This window comes from Poecilia reticulata, chromosome 16 (genome assembly GCF_904066995.2).
Source record: "Poecilia reticulata chromosome 16, P_reticulata-male-v2, whole genome shotgun sequence".
Lineage (NCBI taxonomy): Eukaryota > Metazoa > Chordata > Actinopteri > Cyprinodontiformes > Poeciliidae > Poecilia > Poecilia reticulata.
Window position 1 is genome coordinate 24,190,471 of NC_088845.1, and position 16,325 is coordinate 24,206,795.

The 16,325-nt window shown below is 38.4% G+C and overlaps 1 protein-coding gene across 2 annotated transcripts; it reads left to right on the forward strand.

Moving 5' to 3' along the window:
* Positions 1–15: 15 nt before the first annotated feature.
* Positions 16–14,552, forward strand: azi2 (5-azacytidine induced 2). 2 transcript variants are annotated; one of them, XM_008432129.3, is made up of 8 exons: positions 16–168; positions 1,885–2,138; positions 3,383–3,499; positions 3,752–3,857; positions 4,511–4,644; positions 5,114–5,178; positions 8,628–8,752; positions 11,206–14,552. In XM_008432129.3, exons 2-8 carry the CDS (start codon positions 1,920–1,922, stop codon positions 11,652–11,654), a joined length of 1,215 nt encoding a protein of 404 aa, XP_008430351.1. In that variant the 5' UTR covers positions 16–168; positions 1,885–1,919; the 3' UTR covers positions 11,655–14,552. The 2 variants fall into 2 exon arrangements, with proteins under 2 accessions (XP_008430351.1, XP_008430352.1); XM_008432130.3 differs by having other exon boundaries at positions 3,752–3,851.
* Positions 14,553–16,325: the final 1,773 nt, after the last annotated feature.

The window sequence follows — 16,325 nt, forward strand, 5'->3', positions numbered from 1 at the left end:
GGAAGTTTTTGTTTCCTCACCTGTCAGTTCGGAGCAGCGACTTGCGAATGTCGAGCCAGCCTCGTCTCTTTGTGTTTTTTCCCCTCTCATATAGGGTCTCTCTTTTTTAGCATAAATGGTAGCTCTATGTGGCCAGCTGATATCTAATTGAGGACAGCTTCTAACACGGTTAGTACGAATCGAGAGTGTACAAATAATGGGCTCATTTTTCATTCACCTAGCCAAAAGACTTTAGCAGAGCTTAGCTAGCTGTTATCATCACAACAGATCGTTCGGGTTTATTTGTGAAAAATGTAACATTGAGACTCATCATCCCGTGATTGCGTTGTATTCTTCCGCATCATGTAATGAAGCTGTCTGTATTGTTACATGCTGCTTTTTTTTAATTTTGAGATGATTGTTGAACCAAAGCTAACATTATAACGTTAGCAACAACCTTTGTAAACGAGTTTCACTGATTGTTTACATCAAGATTGAGGCTGCTGCTTGTCCCCATTGTTATAAAGATGTCTTTATTTTTTTTAATGGATAAAATGTTGTCCGTTAGCTTTTCTATTTCATTAAAGGAAGTTTGATCAAAATGACGCCTCATTTCTCGTCATGGATCACTCACGTTTACTTTCGTTTTCTCTGCTTGTCGGGTTAGCGTTCTCTTTATAACCTCGGAGTCGGATACTGAAAGTAAGCGGCTCTGCTTTAGAGGTTGCTTTCGACTTTTTAGCTGCAATATCCTGCGCATTTCTGTGAAAACAGTTGTCTTTTTATTTGATCAAACTTGGACGATTTGTGTTTGCTGCATCATTGCATGGTGACATCATCAACTAACATTAGCTGCAGTCTGTCTGGTGCTGGCCCATCTGTGGACGATAACCGCTTTCGACTGCTATAGTTCTTGTTCTGCTCCTTTTTGAGAAATTCAGACGTTTAAGCTTAGGTAGATATTTTTTTGGTGGGATGTTTGGCTTTTTTATTATGAAGAAAATCCACACAATAATAACAGTTTCTGTGTCAAGACAGTAATTACTAAGTTTTCTATTTTCCAGACAAGAAGAGAGCATACTAGAGATGCTTCGGTCATAGACCAGAATTGGGCATGTCTAGTTTTTCAGGTCAAATACTAAAGAATTTGAATTTCCACCTTGTTCGGTGTATAAGCACATCTACCTACAGCACAGGTGTCAAACTCCAGTCCTGGAGGGCCACTGCCCTGCAACTTTTAGATGTGCCTCTGCTGCACCACACCTGAATAGAATAATTAGGTCATTAGCAAGGCTCTGGAGAACATATCTACACAAGGAGGAGGTAATTAAGCCATTTTATTCCAGTGTTTTGTAGCTGTGGCACATCTAAAAACTGCAGGGCAGCGGCCCTTGAGGACTGGAGTTTGACACCCCTGACCTACAGCATTTAGTTGCCATTTTAAAATTTTGAATCACATGAGAATAATTCAAACATGAGTTCATTAGATATGATCTGATTCATATAATCACTTGGTTCTGGATTAATCCCACTGTATAGTTTAAGAATATAGAAAATTCCTTTAAATTGAGGTTTATTAAAAAAAAGTTATGAAACTGACTGCACCATTTCATGCCTGAAAAGATCAGGTACAAATCAACCAATACTTTAAAACTGTAAAATAGTGACCATAATCCTAATATTCATGTGCATATTTTTTTTCTGTTGGATTTAAAACTACTACTTCAATCAAAGAACCTTCTATACATTTTTTTCTTTATCGATTTTAGTTCTTGGAAGGGGAAAAAAAAAAACAAAATCAACAGAGATGAGCTCCTTATTGGTCAGGGAAAACCCGTCTGGTGTTGTATCTGTAAATTTTTCACAATAAAAGTGAACTAAAACTGTGCCTGCCATCTTTCTCAGGTCTTCCCGTCTAAGGACTAGGCCTCTGTCAAGACATGGAGCCCTTGGCAGTAGACGATGACATTTGCATCCTTAAGCACGAGACGGCCTACACGCCCGCCGGAGAGAGCCCGCTGTCTGTGTGTGCCGGCGATGAGTCCGTTGCCTCTCACTTCGCCTTGGTCACTGCCTACGAGGACATAAAGAAGAGGCTCAGAGACACGGAGCGGGAGAACACTTTGCTGAAGAAGAGGGTGAAGCAGTTAGAGGAAAAGGTAGGGATGGAAAGAGGAAGGATCCGGATGGTGGGAGACAATCTTGAAAATATGGTTCAAGATGACATTTAAAAATAACTAAAACTACACTATTATTATGTGCTGCCTGAAAAGTGTCTTTTTGAAGTGTCAAGTTATGCAAGAGATACAACCTCATAGCATGATGCTAGCCATGATACTGTTTCACCACAGTGATGGGGGTTTTCATGGTGAGGTTAGGTGGGAGTGCTTTTCATATCAGGCAGCAGATTCAGTTTTGGCCTCAGCTGAGAAGAGCACCTTCCTCCATGTTTGCTGTTCCCCCTACATGGCTTGCAGAAAAGTCTTTATAAATCTGGCCGCAAGTAAGAAGAAAGTTATGACCTCAGCACGCCGGCCGACCGGCTCTGCAAATCTCTGCATCTCCACCAGAGTGACCACAGGACGCTTACCTGCTTCTGTGAATAATAATAATAATAATAATAATAACAATACACTTTATTTATAAAGCACTTTATATTTGACAGGCTAATCTCAAAATGCTGCTAAGAGAAACACTTAAAATAATAAAAAACAATTTAGAAACACACTTTAAAAGCACAATAAAAGTCCAAGCATGTAGAAACAATTGAAAAACTTTAAGTTTTAAAAAAAGTCTTAAAAAGTGTAGTGCTCCACAGAGCAATGCCACACTCTTTCTATTCTTAAGCAGCTCCTTACGGACTTTCAACCCTTGGAATGTTTTGTAACATAACTATGCCTTAATCTTCTCCTCAATGTTACCCCTGACATGTCGGTTGAGTTCGTCGGATTTCACAAAACCACTGATCAGAACGTCACACGTAGCAGCGATTACTCCTAGTGTGAAAAGTATGCAGAGTGAATAATGCTCGCTGTTATGCTGGTGCATTCTTCAGGTATGTTATACCGGTTCAGTCCTTCGGCGGCGTTTTATGCTTCAGGCTTGCAAGTCACAGACCAGTAGAAGTCGTAAAGTGCAGTTGAGAAAATCTAGGCGTGTGAAAAGAAGCTAACATTTTAGAGGGGTTTGCTTAGCGTTAGCATATTCTGTTTGGAAAAGGCGAAAGAAATGGAAGCTTGAGTTTTACTGCTGCGCCCGGTATCGGCATCAAAGTAAAAGAAAAATATCTCAAAGTCCTGTCACAGACGTTTCATTAAAACCCTAAGAATGTCTATCAGCTTGGAAAATAAAGGCTGCTGTGTTTCTCTTCTTCAATATTGCATATTATTTTTCTTCACTGTAGCTCTTCAGACCGGAGGCTCCTCCATCAGAGGGTCCTCATTATGTGAACAAGGCCTTCAGCGCTTACAGAGGAATCTACATCGAGAAGGAGGACCTGCAGATGGAGCTTAATAAACTGGTCTGTTTTTTCATTTAAAACCCTCATAAGCTAACTTTCTATTTTCCTTTTGTTTACATAAAGAAAGTGAACAAACCCTGTGTACTACTACGTTTACATTGATTAAAATGTATTTTTTTTCTTGTGTCAGAACAGTGAGAGCAGAGAGCCCCTCTATATACTAGACAATGTTGGACTGAGAAAGAGAATTTGGTGCATTGGTATTGATGCTGACTCGTCACCTCACTGCCTTTTTCTTTCGTTCTGCGTCAGAAAAAGGAGAAGAGCGAGAGTGAGAAGTTGCTGAATGAGCAACTCCAAGCCAAAGAGTTAGAGCTACTTCAGCTGAGGACCGAGATGGAGACCACCCAAGGTACAGGTAGAGCACACAGGCCCGCTCTCTCCTCCACACACACAACCAAAGCAAAAACCGGATCAGAAATGCTACGCGTTTGACGCAGAGAAAAGTAATGATGTGCACCGTTTATGCCTCTGTTTGCCTTTAAAAATGAGCTCGTATGAGGCACGCAAAGGTAAACAAAGTAATCTGTCATGAGATGCTATAATATGTGATATCTGATTTTGGTTGGTTGTTGAGGGCCCAGTTTATTCCAAAGGTCATGTCACAGTGATAACCGTCACAACCACATTCTTTGCTATTCTTGTTTTGGCACACTTGGATATTGTTTGGTTTTTCTATATGTGTTTATGTGATTTAAATTTGAAATGTATTTTTAATATTTTAAAATGATTTATTTTCTGATTTAAAACGGCCTTTAAAGCTAAACATTTGATTAAAGTGTTATTAAAATAAATTTTTGTAGTCATTTTCTTAAGTTGTCAAGTTTTATTAATTGAAACAATGCTAGTTTTCTTTTTACATGTAAGATAATACTTTAAGCTATTCGTGTTGTCTTTTTTAGCAATAGAAATAAAATGTATAAATGTGCCAAATGTTTTACTTAATTAAAAATAATCTGAAAATGTTTTTGTATTTAGTTAAATCTTGTTTTTTGTTGGACTTATTTCTAGTGATGAAGAGCCTAAACAACCCTCAGGACTGCTGGCAGATGGAGAGAGTCGACACGGAGCTGCAGATCCGCAAACTGCAGGAAGACCTCGACAGGGTTATGCTGGAGAACAGCCGGCTGCTGGAGAGAAGCACGGTGAGTGAGGATAGGGGCAGACGGTAGTGGACAGGAGAGGATGCTGAAGTAACACAAAGAAAGTAAGTAAAGTAGAAAAAAGCACCTCTGAAGAGCGGGTTACACAAAACTGTGTAGGTGTTTCAGTACAGAGAGAGTGGATGTGATACAAAAGTTCACTGCTGATAGAAGGACAGAAGGGATAGAAGATCTAGACTGACACATGGGGAGAAATAGAAATACATTTAAATATCATATTTTACCCAGAAGCGGGTAAGAGAAGGCAAGGACACAGTGAAGGATGTTTCTACGTCCTCAGTACAGAAAACAAATGAGCTCAACAGTTTATTTCCGCTGTGTTGCCTTCTATCAGTGCATAGACTGTATAAAACATGTTATTATATATATATATATATATATATATATATATATAAGCCAGTTGTGTTTGATCCTATAAAGTTTTCTTATCTTTAACTAACTTCTGTTTCAGGAGGAATCACAAGGCCTTAATGGACCAGACTTGAACCAGACATGTGATGGAAAGCATAGTTCAAGGTAGTGTGTTAAGTTTTGATATTATTATCCAATCTTAAACATTTTTTATGCAATTACAAACTATAAATGTAACTTTTGCCAAAAAAAAAAAAAACAAAATAAACATAACACCCTTAATACGTATATTTTGATGTTTATGTGATAAACCAACACAAAATGAATTACGGTTTTCAAATGAGGTCTGAAGTTTGACCTAACATTTTATTGATGCTGGTACCATGATCAGGGAGGAGTTTTGTTTGTTTGATTGGGTTTTTTTAAACCACACCAAGTGTTTGAATCATGTAAGCCCAGTGATTCATTAACGTTTCTCCGGCATCACACTAATGTGCTATTTTGTGTTGGTTGTAAAAAAGAAAAAAAAAGAAAAAAAGAAAGAAAAACTAGTGAAATTCACTGAACTGTGGCTGTAACATTACAAAATCTGATGAAGTCCAAGGGGTATGAAGACTTTTGCGTAATTTAAGTTAAATATTAACATCCATTTTTCCGACATGTAATTATATCAGCAGTAAAATAAGTTACCCTGTTGGAGTTTCAGCTTTTTTAAATTTTCCATCACAAACTGTTTGTGTAAGCTGCAGCTGGATTCGGTGTTGTACATTCTATTAATCTTTTTTTTCAGATGAGATTGTTAGATAAGCTTGTCATGCAAACTAAGGAGACTATGATACCCACATATTTTCAGGAAAATTCAGGAATAAATCTTAATTTCTTAACTTTTTTTTATATAAGTTAAGAAACCTAGTTTATATAAGCAAATATAGTTAACTGAATGATTGTTGGACCCATAAACTCCCACCTGCTTATATTTTAGATGCAATGCACACTTTGCACGTTGTCGCTTCAGTGTGAAATATTTTAAATGACATAATTGCTGTTACTGTGTAGCATATGTTTAACTCATTCATTCACTGCTTTTAGCTAAAACCCTAGACATATCCTTTAAAATAAATTTAAAGAAAGCAATTATAATTATTACTGTATTCTGTGTAAACTATCTCTTGCTGTGCTCTCACAGTTGAGTGTACTTGTCCTGTTTGGCCACCAGAGGAGGGTGCCGAGTAAGACACATCACATTCTGCAAGGCAGTCTGTTCAGCTCTGAAGCTCCTCAGCATTTAGTTAGATCATAATGAGCATCTTATCAAATTTTAAGCTTTGGTTTTAACAATGTCTTTCTGAAATTTCAAAATCAATTAATTTCTCTTCACATACGTGGTTCCCTGTAGGTTTTTTTTTCTTTTTTCACACAATGAATGTAAAAAAAAAACAAATTTTTCTTGTGCATTAATGACATGGAAACTTGGATTCCAGAGTAAACTTCTACTACTAAGAGTCTTTAAATCTTTGAAAAGCCTGGATGGTTTTATGTTAAAGCACTTAAATAACACAGGAACAAATCCAAATTAAAGAAATTTTGTGTTTTTTTTTTTCTCTCTTTCAGATTTTATATCAAAGCATTAAAATATCATAGTGTGACTGTCTGTCGATGACTAATTGGAGGTTATCTAAATTTGTTGATGTATGTTCCCGAAAGCTTGCCATAATTGAGCATATTTTCAGTTATTTTAAATTACCTTTCAAGTTTGCTTAGGATATGTATTCATGCTTTGTGATTTTATTTTGAAAAAAAAAAAAAAGTCAAATATAATTGGAATATAATTTGGCTTATGCATAGAAAAATATAAAGCCATCAGACTGTTCCTCTTTGCTGGTGACAAACTATTTCACTTTAATGTACTTTTTATGTATGTTTGCCATTTTAATTGTTTTTGATCTGTCAAAGATCAGGAAAAAAAAAAAACATGTTCTTTATTTGCACTTATGGAGGTTTTTATGCGTAAGGTTGTAACTTTTGTAAGCTGAGGTGATCAGATGCTGATACCAAAAGTGAAGAGACCAAGTAGAAAGTTCATTCCGGGCCTGCAGCAAAGATGGGGCTTCCTCCTAAGAAGATTGCAAATGCAAATGTCAGGCTATTTCTGGTAAAACCTAATAGTGAAGGAAAACAACTTTGCCTTTCATTGTTTTTGAAGCTGTTTCATCTTGTTTTTTGTTTCAGTTTCTGTGTTTCCTTTTGACTCACAGGTGGTTGGCGGCTCATAAGTTGTCATCAGAATAATTATACTCAGAATTAGGCTCACATTTCTCTGACCTGCCCGTGTATGCGTAGGATGTTTCAGTTGTTCTTCATAAATTGTTTGCCTGTTTAACAAACAAGTGATATGATTTGGTCTCATGTTCCCAACCCTTACAACCTGTGGTCAGTTAAAGCATTTTGATTAGTGTAGATGGCTTATATCAATCCACTCTTAAATTATTTTTACATTTACAGTTTAAACTAAGGGTAGGACTGGTTGTTTTTTTTTCAATTATTTATATTTTTGCATATTTTCACAAACATGAAAAATAGTCAAATGTAAAAGAAAAACCTTTGCTTTGTTTTGTGCATTTACTATTTACAAATTTGATATATTATTTATGTCATTCGATCCCTAAAATAATGTGTCACTTTTCTTCATATATTGAAGGAAGCATATTATAGTGCAATGGAATTATGATAAGAGTGGAAAAAATAAAAGGCAGGCTCCTTAAAGAAAAATTTAACAAAGTCTGGAATTGTTATAATCTTACTGACAACTGAAATTAATGAAGAACATACTTTTTTAAAATACCTTTTTACCACATTTAAATTCCACCACCCAGTGGGTTAAAACCACTCAAAATTGTTTGTTTGAAAATTCAAACATGCATTTATAAATGTCCAGCATTCCTAACGTTTTAAAAATGAAAAATGTTGAATTAATTTCTTTTGTTAAATAGTCATGAGTGAAAATACTTGTGTGACTTTATTAAGTGTGCTTTTGTGAAGTTGTACTGCTGATTTGTTTTGTTTTGATACTTTAAGGGCACAATAATGTATGAGTTATTTTATGTTTTGTTTTTTTTTGTTTGTTTTTTTTTACTATTCTTGTCGTGTTGTTGAATAAACAACACAACATGACACCCACAACTCCTCACTGTTGTAGGTGAGGAGTTTTATCTCAGAATCTCTGAGCTGCTACAAAAATGTTTCTGATTCTGATTAACGTGAACTTCTGCTGCGAGTCTATTATCCTCAGTGCAAGCACAGTCGCTGATGGTGTTAAATGTGTCAGCGAAGAGACAAGTCATTCAGCAGAGACGCAGTTATCACAAAGAAAGGCACTCCAGCAGCAGGCCATCACATGAATAATTTAATTAAGCTTCTTTTATGTTTTTTTTTTCCTAACCGTATTCCTCCTTTAGGAAGCTGTTTAAATGGTGAAAAAGCATTTTTACCCCCCACCCCTAATCTTAAAGATGAAAGGTTTTCCTCATTTTATCGCTAGTCCACAAGATGCTTCCTGTCATGACGTTTCTAACTCCACCGTGTGGTTTAAACTCAACGTCCCATCCGATCCGCAGGGAGAAGAATGTCCAGCAAACGTACGCAGCTTTGTGCTGCGAAGTCACCCGTCTCCAATCAGAGATGAGGCTCCAGACGAGCCTGGTTAGGAAGCTCCGGCCACTGATCGGCGAGACGAGACAAGGTGAGCAACACGCACACACACACACACACACACACACACACAGAGGAAGAAGGCGTATTTTATCCACACCATTCCATGTTTGAGTTTCTGTGCATCGTATGTGATATCCTACATCTCCGCTCCCGTCACTCATCTTCACACCACCCTCAGTGTTGCAAGAGAGGATAAGCTCAGCTTTCACACTGTTGACAAGATAATTATACTTTTAATGCCTGTGGCAGGAGAGATTTTTTATTTTTTTTGGACACATGTCCAATTTAGGGGGAAAAATTATGCGCAATACAAGTCAATTTTGCCGTTTAGGGGGTGCTGTTTGGCGCACGGGCAAAGCGCTACCCATGTATTGAGGCCTTAGTCCTCATGCCGGTGGTTGCGGGTTCAATTCCCGGCCTGGTGACATTTGCCGCATGTCTTCCCCCTCTCTCGTAACCCTCTTTCCTGTCAAACTACTTTCAAATAAAGGCCACCAGAGCCAACAAAAACCTTTAAAAAAAAAAAAATAACATTTTGCCGTTCAGAATTTATCAATTAAACAAGTATCAGAACATTAGAAGATCTGACATTTTTAAAGTGAATTTATGTTGTTTGTCCAGATGTCTTTTTGTATTTAAGCACTCACATTTTAAACTTCTCGAAACAGAAACTAAAACAAAAAATAAATAAATAAATAAATCAAAAGAAGCGGATCATTGCTGCGTCTGTCTGATTTTCCAAATATAAATTCTGCTCGCTAAAAAGCAGGCCGCGTCTTTTTTCGGTTTCTGCTGAGGTGTCATGAGACACGAGGTACCACTCAAACTTAACTGAAACGCTTTAATAAAAGACATTATGAAATGGTTTGCTCCCCTTCTTCCACCCGGCCGCCAGCTGTCATTACCTCTGTTGTCGAGTGACGGGAGAGGAGGAGGCCAGGAGGTGGAAAATTAGAACCAAATACAGCAGGAAAATAAACCTTGCTGCATTTACCCCACCGGATAACAGAGAGGTCTTGTGGCTCGGACGAGGCAGATGGAGTGAAAGAAGCGAAAAAAGACAGAAAGGGGGAGGAGAGTGTGCTGTGTTATTTATTCACTCATTCTGTGCATCTGTATTCTTCTAATGTTCCTCCTTTGGAATCACTTTTATTCAAATCCTAGACTCAGGAGACCATCTCATGGAAGCATAGCAGGGCAGAGATGGATGGATATATGATGTGTGGATGAAGAGAGGTATGGTAAAATTAATAACAAAGGAAAACAGTTGCACAGTGAGTCTCATTTAAACTTCAATATTTGCCCAAGGTGGTGATTCGAAATCAAAGCCGTGGTGTGTGTTTCCGATTACAATCTGATTTGTATATGGAGACGCTGTCCATATAGAGACAGGTGGCTTTGTCTATGCAGGCAGGTTGGTTTACTGATGCTTTTTGTAAAAAAAGAAAAAAAACGAAAGAAAGAAGCTGAAATATTTATTTTAATATTTTATAATGTATGCAGATATTTCATAGTAGCAGTGCTTAAAGTAATATGAACAACATAATTTGTGTCTGAGTGTTATATTAAAATGTCTTCCAGCATTAAAATGTTTGCATTCACTCATTATTGCCATGAATTTCTTTTGTTATTTTCTAATCCAGAATAATCACACAGCAAGCAACTTAAGTGGCGTTTAACAGCAAGAGTTGGGTGAAAATATTTGAGTTTATTATGGATTTTTTTACATCTACTCAGGCTTGTATGCATACGGACTCCAGTATAGTCACACACCCACATTTACATTTCATTTAGCAAGATCCAGAGAAACTACATAGTTGCGTCGATAATACATTTCGGATGGTTGTTTGACCGCTCTTCCTATTCAAGAGGGTAGAAGTCATCTAAATGTGTGGGTTCGCTGATGTAGACCCTGCGGTTTCCCAAATTTTCACTAAATGGATTGGTAGTCAACTTTTGGCTAAGTGCATGGCCAAGGGGCACATCGACATCTGGGAGGAAAGAAAATCTGCAATAAATTCAAAATGTTTACCCAGTTCTTGTTTTTAAAGATTCTTATTGCTGTACATTGTGCAATCATCCTGCCATTCCAAAAAAAGACAGGCCAAAAACATCAGTAAGGCCTCAAATTAATATGAATAGCCATAATGTGTGTATGCAAACTCCTAACAGAGACTATGCAAAGTGTAAAACTACAGGTCTTGGTATAATACACCAAAACAATCTCAAAACATTCAAATATTTCTGAGCTAAATCTTCTACTTAAATATCCTAAACATTTTACTGAATAAAGAGGAAAGCTAATGTAAAACACAGCAACAGATTTATCGGTTTCCATTACTGACATTGCCACTGTCACAGTGTTCCATATGTTTTTATAAGTGCTCAAATGATAGTTTAAAAAATAAAAATAAAATTTTTTCATCCCTCAGCTCTTTTTCTCTCTCTCACTGTTATCTCTCCAAATCTTTTTCCCTCCAGCTGCTTCTACCGTTCCTGTCCAGTGTCTGGACGACGTGGAAAAGAATAACAATAACCTCCCAGTCATTCGGGCCCCAGGGCCCCGCCCCCCTAGTGCCCCGCCGGTCCCCTCGTGCTCCGGCCGTCCTTGTCCCGCTGTCGGCGGCCCGCCCGCCGGCCCCCCTCTGCCAGACAGCCTGAGGGAGGACTGCTGGTACAACGGGCCCTGGCCCTCCCAGAGCTGTCTGGTGGAGGCGCTGGTCGGCAGCGAGGCCTGCGCCGTGGTGCTGCCGCCGCCTCCCCTGAATCAGGCCTCCCTGGATGACAGCTCGCGCTCCTTCCCCAGCCCCCCCAAACCCACCGACGCCATGTTCTGGGAGGGACACTCCAACGGATCCAATTCGTCGTCGTCACTGGGAAACTTCACTCCAATGAGCCCCCCCAGTGCTGAGTGGGCCAAGCCGTATTGATTAGACCTACGAGTAACAACACGGCGGAAACAACGAAGGGACCGACGAAGTCTCCAGCTCGGCCACACAGATACCACCTAACCTGCCTTAAGCTAATTTAGCCACTCGGTGTTGGTGAACTGGTTTGGACCTGCTTCTTGTGGGAACCGAATAAGGCCAGAGGAGGTCCTCTTTGAGGTAAAAACTGTCGTCTCCGCACGCCGCATCGGTGAACATATCCGACTTTACAGAGAATCATCCGACCCTTGAGAGAATCCAGCTCATATCTCCATTTGTATGTGTCCTTGTGCGCACATGCATTAGTGTGTGCAAGCATGCATACAGGCAGTTTAATTTGAGTGTTTGTGGGTGTAAATGCACATAAAACAGCGTGCCTGTGAATGCAGAAACGGTGTGTGTGTGTGTGTGTGCGTGTGTGTGTGTGGGCCTCTTCTGCCTGCCTTTTACATGGTAATAAACCTAATAGGGCTCAGATGGGCCTCCTTTCTCCACACACCATGGCCCCAGATCACTAGAGCCACAACACTGTAGTAGAGTTTGTATAATTGTACCTTCGCAATGCAATTTCTTTTCTTTTTTTTTCTTTTCTTTTTTTTATACATTGGATCAATGTAAATTGTACAAGGTATGTAGCCCCTGTTCGTCTCATCGTGTTATGGAGATGTGTAGGAATGAAGGCTTTTGTACAGTGATGGAAGACGGACATATAGGAGCAAATGTAGATTTTTTTTTTTTTTTGTTCCAAATTTCAGCAGCTACCAAATTAAAACTGACCTATTTGCATCCAAAAATTACTTTTCGTTTAAGGCCTTAACGTTGTATTTCGAAGTTCTGCTTGTGCGCACTGCATCTCTCTGGAGATTTTACGTATCAAGAGAAATTAAGTATCATGTTTCACCAACCTGCCTCCTTAAATTCTTTATTTTATTGAAAGAGAACTTGATGAGGTGGAGTTCTCAGTTGTACCTCAAATGTGCATCGCTGTTTGGTTGGCCGCTTAAGACCCATACACTCCTCTTCAATCTTAAAGGGCAAATATCACTTTTACAACTTTTCCATTGTGTTCAAGTTTGTAGATCACAATACGAACAGTAGTGCTAAGCTCAAGGCATCCAAGAAGGGGACCAAAAGTTGCCAGAGAGTGAACACTGTACATTTAATTTCAATGCAAAAGTAGTTATAGTGAAGGCTGCAGCTTGGTTTTAAGTTCATGAAGTGATTCGTGTGTTTATCTACTCCAGTGAGTGAGGAGGAAGTCAGGAGACCTATCAAACCGGCATCCTACCCTGGAATTTAAAAACATTGCATTCTTGATCCAGGTGGAAAGTAGTGGAGTACATTTATTTGAGTACTGTACTTAAGTACATTTTTGTCCACCTTTGCTTGTAATCCACCACAGTGGCAGATGACCTCTGATTAAACTGTAACTTGAAACACTAAAATTGTGCCAGCATTAAGATTAATTTGATGACTAGTTGTGAGATAATTGCTCTGGTTTCCATCAACCTTGTAAATCTTGTTTTGCAAAGGAAGCGTCATTATGCCACAATAGCCTGCTTTATTGTAGCGAGGTCTGTAAATGCAGGTCTCATTTTTCTCCACATAATCAGTCAGCTTCACTGTTGAGAGTTTTAGCTCACTACATGTATGAGCCAACTGTGTGAGGACATAGTTTGCAGCTAAGGCTAATTATCATAAACATGCTAGGGGATATCTCTGGACAAAATGGTTATTGATTTCAAACAATTTGCCAACATTAACAGACATGTTGTACTGACAGAGAGCACATAACGTAAGATTTTCAATTCAGGAAAGCATTTCCCAAGTCCAGCAAACTTTGTGCTCACAAATAACAGCCGTGGTCACTGTGGTGGTTTGTCTGCTTACTCTCTTCTGTCAGGTTTGTTTTTTTTGTTCCTTGCTCTCTTTCCAATACGCCAATATTTTCCAAATCCTGAGTCAACAGAAAGACTTCTTGATGTTTACTTCCGCTTAGCTCACTCATCGATGCACAGATGATCTTTGTAGAGTGCTCTCTCCATTTTCTTTTTCTGTGTTGCCAATAAGTGGTCGCTTATCTATTCCACACATTTCTTCTTGAAAGGTATTTTTGTATCAAGAATTCACTCTAGTTTTCTTTACCCAACAGCAACCCTTCATACATCATCATCCGCGTGCGTCTCTCAATTCCTGCTTAAAAGAAAGGCGAGACGGCAAAGTTTTTTTTTACTTTCAGTTTTTAATTTTATGACTCTTGAATATGATATTTGCCCTTTAACATCTGAGACTAGCTTTGTGAATATTATGAAAGTGTATCTAATCTTTGCACTGTGCTCTTGTTAATGTTGCTGTTAAATTAAGAGAAGTGTGGAGGCGATTTCTATGAGGCAAGTCTAAAACTGGTGTACAAATGCAGACGTGGGGGAGCATAAGAAACAGAATGTGCATATCTGTATAAATGTAAATGGTGGGCTTCAGTACTTTGCCAAATGTGATTCTGCACTTCATACTTTTTGTATCGTTTTTTTTCTCCCAGGACACCAAGACCTCTGATTTGATTGAGAGCCATCTGTGATGGTAGAAAGACAATAACTTGATAACCTTAAGAAATGTGATCTAGGACTTGGAAAGTAGGGTGCACAAAACCCCATGGTTGTTATCATTTTTTGTTTTTGGTTTGTTTTTGTTTTTTGCAATTTTCTTCAATCAATTTCAAAACTTTGTTGTTTTTTTTCCTTAAATTTTTATTGAAATGTTATTTTACAGCTGGACTTTCATACTTCTCGAAACAATTTGCAAACCAAAATGCAATGTATAGTAGATATGGATTATATTTTAGACTTACCACACTTCAGACTGTTTGTAAATATGATTACATAAATAAATGAATGAAAGCTACCCACTGTGTGCTGCTCTCTGTTCCCATCTGCAGGCTTTAGTGAGTTAAGATACTACAGTGCTAAAATCGTAAAGGCTTTGCTGCTCTATAAACATTGAAGAAACTCTAAGCAAATCCTTGCATTTCTAAAATATGACTGTAAGAAACGGAAAATTGCACACATGACGTGTTTATTTATTTTTTTTTGTGTTGCGTCCAATTTTCAAAATTCATATGTAGCCACTTGCCGTTTTCTTGCCGGAAACATGAGGTATTTCGACACGCCACTTTTGAAGATGTGCTAACATGGACACGTAGCACCTATAACGCATCAAAGACATGTTCAGTGTTTTAGAAAAGCATTAATACCCAGAAAGACACACATGTTGCAACCACAAACTTCAGTGAACTGGAATTTTCATGCATTTGTACTGAACCCTTCCCCCCGTTGCTATTACCAAGGTTTCTAGGCTATATCTCTACTTGCTTTACAAAGAGAGTGAAAGTTTGCTCATTCATCTTTGCAAAACCGCTCATCCTCAGTCAGCGTGTTGGTAAATAGCAATGTTTAACGCTTAACTCTTAATTGAATTTAGCTCTTGGCTTCTACCGCATGCACAGGCTTTGATCTAAAGTCAACCACTCTGTGGTAATTCCGTCTAATTAGGAACAAGCTTTCCCTAAAAATTTAGCCTCTGCGCTTGAAGATATTTGCTTCCTAGATTTTCCTGTATGTAGTTCTATCCATCAAAAAAACTTCCCCACAGCACGATGCTACAGCTACCATGGTTTATTATAGACGAGGTGTGCTCAGGGTGATATGGAGGGTTAGTTTCTATTATGGCTTTCTTTTTTTACAACTTCAATTCAGGGCAATTAACAGTCATCATTTGGACATCTTCCCCCACCTGTCCCTTAAATCTCTGCAGCTCATCCAGTTACCATAAACGACTTAGAAATAGCAAATCAATACAGATGGACGTTCCAAGTCCTGGTAGCTTTGCAATTTTGGCACCCTCTTTCCATTTTTGAACAGCCAAGATGTAGAAAGTTTTACCTTTTGCATTACGTCACTCTTCCACAAACTTCACCTCCACTCCATCCCTGACCTGTCTGCTATGTTCCTTGGTCTTCGTCAAGCTGTTCGTTCACTAACGTTTACGAACAAACCTCTTAGAAACCAAGCATCATTTACTTTCTACTTTTCACTACTTTGTGTTGGCTTGTCAGACAAAATCCCAGCAAAATTTTGAATCTTTCCTTAGGCAAGGAAACCATGACAAGAGTGATGTATAGAGCTGGATAGAAATGAAAAGGGAATCTACAGGTAGTGACTGCTTTAGAGAGCAGTAGCATGTAGTGATATTCCTGTGTCTGATAAAACATAAAACCTACAGCCAGGGAAGTTTATGCCAATTGTAGTAAGATGTGGGAAGATTCAGGTCACTGAAATCATAACTATTCCAGGCATATGAAGTTTGTGATTCAGCCACAATGCTGAGTCATGCTTAGCTTCATCCTAGGTTAACTATGATTCACAGTAAAGCCTTGTTCAATACCAAAAATAATGTTTAATCAATCTTTTTTTTCTTCTACATTAATACAGTTTATGAAACTTTAAACTTTTTTAAAACTCAGATTGTTAATGGAAATTGAAACGTAATTAGTACCTTGGTGTCTTCAATTCCAAATCATCATCTTCTCTGGTATCGTCTTTCTTTCGGCCCAGTCGGGGCATCGACTGTTTAAATCCATTATCTCAACATTTTTTAAACTAAAAAAACTAAAAATAA